The sequence below is a fragment of the Nicotiana tomentosiformis genome, chromosome 2, assembly GCF_000390325.3.
Source record: "Nicotiana tomentosiformis chromosome 2, ASM39032v3, whole genome shotgun sequence".
Classification (NCBI taxonomy): domain Eukaryota; kingdom Viridiplantae; phylum Streptophyta; class Magnoliopsida; order Solanales; family Solanaceae; genus Nicotiana; species Nicotiana tomentosiformis.
Genome location: NC_090813.1, coordinates 63,423,061 through 63,429,060, shown reverse-complemented (window position 1 = coordinate 63,429,060; position 6,000 = coordinate 63,423,061). Strand labels below are relative to the sequence as shown.

The 6,000-nt window shown below is 35.1% G+C and overlaps 1 protein-coding gene and 1 long non-coding RNA gene across 2 annotated transcripts; one reads left to right on the top strand and one right to left on the bottom strand.

Moving 5' to 3' along the window:
• Window positions 1–1,495: 1,495 nt before the first annotated feature.
• On the bottom strand, window positions 1,496–4,450 carry LOC138906510 (uncharacterized). Its single transcript, XR_011413924.1, has 2 exons — window positions 3,103–4,450; window positions 1,496–2,908 (listed from the first exon to the last, which is right to left on the bottom strand). It is a non-coding gene; the product is annotated as an uncharacterized lncRNA (long non-coding RNA).
• A 377-nt stretch (window positions 4,451–4,827) lies between these two features.
• LOC138904940 (uncharacterized) lies at window positions 4,828–5,358 on the top strand. Its single transcript, XM_070193435.1, has one exon. The coding sequence runs from the start codon at window positions 4,828–4,830 to the stop codon at window positions 5,356–5,358; it is 531 nt and encodes a 176-aa protein (XP_070049536.1).
• Window positions 5,359–6,000: the final 642 nt, after the last annotated feature.

Below are 6,000 nucleotides of genomic sequence, written 5' to 3'. Positions count from 1 at the left end.
AGTTTTTCCTTCGCAACCAGGTGTGTTTGGCAAAGGTAAGTCATTCAGTGTGGAGGACGGTCGCCTGTCTTCGATATTTGTACCATGAAACTGGAGAGGAGCTAACCTTAGCTTATATGATGAATCTTTATTCTCCCAAAATCTTCCGCGGGGGAATGATAAACCTTTGCAAGCATGGCCACCATGCTTTGCTATCTAGCATCGATGATGACAACAACCGTGGATAGATGGAACGGTTCGTTGTAGTCGCCACCAACAACATCATTCCGACAACGGCTTCATCCTTTCCGGTTGCTTGGAATCGCACTCGTAAGCTCTTTGTTTAGTATTTCTTTTAACTAGATATTCTTTAATGTCCGTATCAACTCTCCACCCTTCGCATGTTTCAGCAACTCGATGTATCTCACCGGTGGTGGAAGGTTTGAACCGGTGGGTTCAGAAGATCCTGGACGTCATGATGCTCGAAACTCGTTTGTGGAAAGAACTAGCCCTTAAATACGGATGGAAGGCCAAAAATCATGGTAATTTTAATTTACTTTGCTTCCATTTTTGTTTGTATATGGAGAACTTGGTTGAACCCTTCTGACTTGTTCACAAAATTAGGTCTACCTACGGGCTCTGTTACTGTCCCCGAAGAGGACGTTTTGGCTGATCCTGCTGATGCAGCGAGGCTGCTTCAGGAAGCACTTACTCGAACATGTATCTCCAGGCCTATTTCGGGCACAAACACTTCTTTACGGAGTCCCCGACCGGAGGATTAGCAACCAAAGAGAAAACATTCCTCCGCTGACGGAGAAAAGAATAAGAGGGCAAAGACTGATGCCCCAGAGACATTCCTAGGTGTGTGCTTTGTGTGAATTTTCCAGAAGTGGAGAAAGTGAAACGGAGTGATAATTTATATAAACAATAAGAATAAATAAACAATTCACACATGATAGTTTATCGCATAAAGGCAATTCAAATAAGCATCATAAACAATTACAAACACAGAAATCAATTTTTATTATTAATCTAAGTTTGTTATGGTTTAGAACCTAATATTCCCAGTAGAGTAGCCAAGCTCCTCATTTTAACACGGGTCAAATTAGAGTGTAACCTATTGGAAAAGACCGAGGTTTAATTAATTAAAAAAAATTGCCATCTAATTATTTTAAAGGTGAATTAGAACACCTATTTACTAAATAATGTATTAGAGTTAACTCAATTTTATGATTTGCTTAAAACATAGAAATTCTAGGTAAGGGTTCTAATTAATCCTATATGGAAGGTTATTAAGGCACCCTATATGATCCGCTAATTACGGTTAACCGGCCAAACTTAGGATAATAATAAGTACGTAAGTCAACTTTGAAATACTGATAGGCAGAGTTTATAAATATATAAATATATATATATATAGAGAAGAAACGACCTTAAATTACTTTAAACTTGTAAAACTGTTTTTCGCTCAATTCTAGAAAATTACTAATGGCCAAATCATTAAAGTTATAGCATCTTAAAAGAGAGGTCTGTTAACTCCAATTTGGAAATCAAATTCTTTCAAAAATGAAGATGACCCATTTTAACTTATATGGTGTAATCTAAAACTTAACTGATTTCTCAAAAATTGTTTAAGAGCTAGTTATATACTAACTAAGTGAGAATACTAAATGAGGAAATTAACAACTAAATCACGGACCCCTATTAAGTGTAGAAACAAACTGAAATAAACCCAAATAAATAAAATAAAATATATAAAAGACGAAGGCCGCCATAGGCGACCCAAGCTTTTCGCTTGTTCTTCTTCTAGATGTCCCCAATGTAGTCTAAGACTCAGTGGTAATGACTCCATGCTAGGGCATGAGAGAGTCTTGCACTAAGACTCCAAATTTGCTCCAAGTGCATATGCAAATAAAATAAAGAAACAAAATTAGAGGGGAAGATTTAGTTCTATGTAATATACAAAAATAGAAGACACAAGATAAGCATATCATTGCTTCTTTAATTTTGCAACAATCCAGAAACTAGAAAGCAAATGTACTCAGGCGCGGCTCAACAGATCTCGGGGTCTAAGGTGAAATCATATTCGGAGGCCCTTAATCCCAGTATAATCCCATTAGTGAGATCTGGGGAGGCTAGTTTGTATACTGACCTTACCCCTACCCTGGAGTAGAGAGACTGTTTCCGATAGACCATCGGCTCCCTCCCTCCAAGAACTCCCCACCTTGCTCTTGGGTGACTCGAGCTCATAACCTCTTGGTTGGAAGTGGAGGGTACTCACCACTAGAGCAACCCACTCTTGTCAAATATACTAATTAATGAGGGAAACAAATTATCATAATTTATAAATTTATTGTATAAAATAACCTCAATCAAGTAACAAAAAATATACTGTAACACTTTTTTTATTCTAATTATTTATATATATTATATAATAAATAATAGTAACAATAATAATAAAAATTTAAAATAAATTTAGGGGCCTTCAAAATTTGGAGGCCTAAGGCAATGGCCTCACTACCCAAAGCCTTAGAGCCGTCCCGGAATGTACTACATACAGATGATTCCTCCAGTGAAGTAATATTTTAGTAATATTTATAACGTCTCCTCTTTGTTAAAGAGAAAATCAATCAAAGGAAACCAGGATGCTTTCAACTTCTTTTACGTTATATCAAAATTAGTAAATGTAAAACACTTTTACCGAGCATTAGGATCACTAGAACAAAGTATGAGACGCATATTAGAATTTCATATAACATCTCAAAAGAGTATTTTCGAACTCAAAAGGACACTTTACCTTAAATAATCACAATTTCTACTTCTTTAGAAATATGAGGAAAATCCTAGAAACATGATCTCGACCCCAAATGTTAAGAACAAGCAGACTTCTATACATGTAGTATCTATATGAAGAGATCCTAAATATTGGCTTTTAGACATAATTCTATGAAGCAAACTATCCCTTTAAACACGGAAAAACATTTAAACTAAGCATGTAGATAGTTGATCCCTAACAACATAATTTCTACATCATTTTAAACTAATTAAAGAAACCAATAAATTTTTAAGTAGTACTTTAAAACACAATCCAAATTCATGGCGTGAAGAGCAAAAGTTTGGCACATTTGGGACGAAGAGGTAACATTGCAACTTCGACCAAAGAAATGAGCAGATTGAAATACTTAGAGCAAAAACCATAACATTAACAACTAAGGTGTTAGTTTCCAGAATCTATACATACTTAGTCGAACTCTTTCTTTTTTTTAATTCCAAAACAGAATACCTGTGACATCATGATTTCTACACACAAGTTGGCTCTAAACCACGATTTTGACAAAAAAATAACAAACTAAAACTTATTCAAAGAACATACAACCACTTTAGATCTTCTAAGACAGAGCGAGAAGAAAATTTTAGTTCACTGACTATTTGACAAAACAGACAACTAAAAGATATTCCCTCCATTTCAATTTATGTGAACATACTTCTTTTTTAGTCCGTGCTAAAAAGAATGACCTTTTTTCTTATTTAGAAACAATTTACCTTTATTCAATGATTTATAATCACGTAAAATATATGTGCCCCATTTTACACCACAAGTTTAAAAGTTTTCTCTCTTTTCTTAAACTCCGTGTTCAGTCAAATGAGTTTACACAAATTGAAACGGAGGGAGTATATACTTAAACAGAAATCAAATCATGTGTTTATGGACATACATTCAGATTCAAGGAAGTTCACATATGACATAGCACTATTAAAAGACGACCACGAAGAGAGCAACTAACGCACAAATATATTCACATGACCATTGGCATTTTATTTTAGTTAATTAAGAGATAGTTTAAACATATAGTCTTTCATGATTTCATCCACGAACAAATATTAAATCACACCTTTTACATGGAAAGTAAACTGGAGATAAGATTTTTAAAACAAACAAATTAAACAAACCTTTCAGAACTTCAAATACAGGAAAAGCGAGAAGAAAGATTTTGAAGTTACTGACCTTTTTGCGGGCAACGAACTGAGGCGCAGATCTTAGATGCACTATTGAACTCCGACCTAGAATTTACTCCTTCCTCTCGGACAAAAGCAGACTCGAATAAAATAAATAAAGGATATCAAAACTTCTGCTATGGTAAATACCAAATAGAAATAGTAGAGGTGTTGAAGTTAGAGCTTTTTCTTTAGGAGATAGCTAATAGACAAAGAGTGAATTTTAGAGAGGAGAAGATGGCAGCCAGAAGTCCCCCCAAAATGTCTTTCAATGCAAGTATTTATAGAGGAAAAATTAAGGTTAGGGTTCCTCTTGTGAGACTTGAAATTTGAACGGCTAAAAGAGCCGTTCTGATGACCTGAGGTGGTCAATCATGGTGGCAGGCAAGAGTTAAGAAAAAATGGAGGTGCACTATCTGTGTATTGAGAAAGAGAGCAAGATCATAGAGAAGGAAAGGGAAAGTTGGAAGAATATGGCAATTAACGTGAGAGATGTTATAAGAAATATCAAATTATGATGGATGTATACTCTTCCTTCCTCCATGATTTTCATCTCAAATGCTTAATGACATATTCAATGACATATTTTCTATGTTTAATGACATATTCAATGATATATTTTCTTCACTTTTCATGCCTATAAAAAGGCCTTGTAATAGATAGGAAAATACACACAATTGAAGAATAAATAAGAATCTCTTCTCTCTTTCTCAATATATCTCTTAGCTTGTTTTTCCTTGTTCTATATTGTTACTTTGAGTTATATTTTATAACACGTTATCAGCACGAGACTCTACCGTCTCAAGAAACTCTTTAAGAAGACTAAGGTATAACTTTTCTCCTCTTTTAATTATGAGTGATATTTTGAAAAGAAAGTTCGTTGCCCTTGAAATTTCGGGCAAGAACTATGTGACATGGGTGGTGGTTGCTGAAATCTATTTAGATGCAGTGGGTCTTGGAAACGCCATTAAAGACAGAAATAAAGCATCTACCCAAGACTGTGCTAAGGCCTTGATTTTCTTGCGCCATCACCTTGATGAAGGGTTGAAGATAGAATATCTCACAGCCAAAGATCCACTTGTTTTGTGGAATGATTTAAAGGAAAGATATGACAACTTAAAGTTGGTCACTCTTCCACAAGCACGGTATGATTGGGCTCATCTGAGGCTCCAAGACTTTAAGTTTGTTTTTGAATATAATTCTGCGATATTCAGAATTACTTCTAAATTGAAACTCTGTGGAGATACTATCACTAACTATGATATGCTTGAAAAAATATTTACAACGTTTCATGCCTCCAATATGGTCTTGCAACAGCAGTACCGAGAGAAAGATTTCAAGAAGTATTCTGAGTTGATTTCTCATCTCTTTGCGGCTGAATGAAACAATGACTTGCTCATGAGAAATCACAAAAATTGACCCACTGGGTCTACACCATTGCCTGAAGTGAATGAAGTGTATTCCCATTATTCTAAGCGTGGAAAAGGTCGTGGCCCTATTCGTGGTCGTGGTCGTAGTCGTGGCCGTGGCCAAGGAAGAAATTTTTCAAGTGTTAATCACCCTCCAAAGAAAAATAACCACAAAAAGTAGAAAGGGCCAAAGGCAAATGGTTCAGAAACTGAACGTTATCGTTGCGGTGGAAAAGGGCATTGAGCAAATATTTGTCGCATATCAAAATATTTGGTTGAGCTTTATCAAGCATCTATAAAGACCTGAAACTAATTTTGTCTATGACAATGAATTTGACATCACCCACTTGGATGTGGCAGATTTTTTTGAGCACCCAGATGGAAAAATAAACCACTCGATCGGTGATGGATCTGTGGTTAAAGATGATTGAGCAGTTTGATTTTTATGTTTTCCTATTCGTAGTATCTAATGAATAAACATCTTGTAATTTTTATTTCACTTAATAATACTTCTTATGTAGTTCTTAAAAATATATGTATTTCCAAAATTTCACAAACAAGGAGTAATATCTAAGTAATTAGTGTCCTAGTCTGAGTGATCTTTTAACGTTTTTTG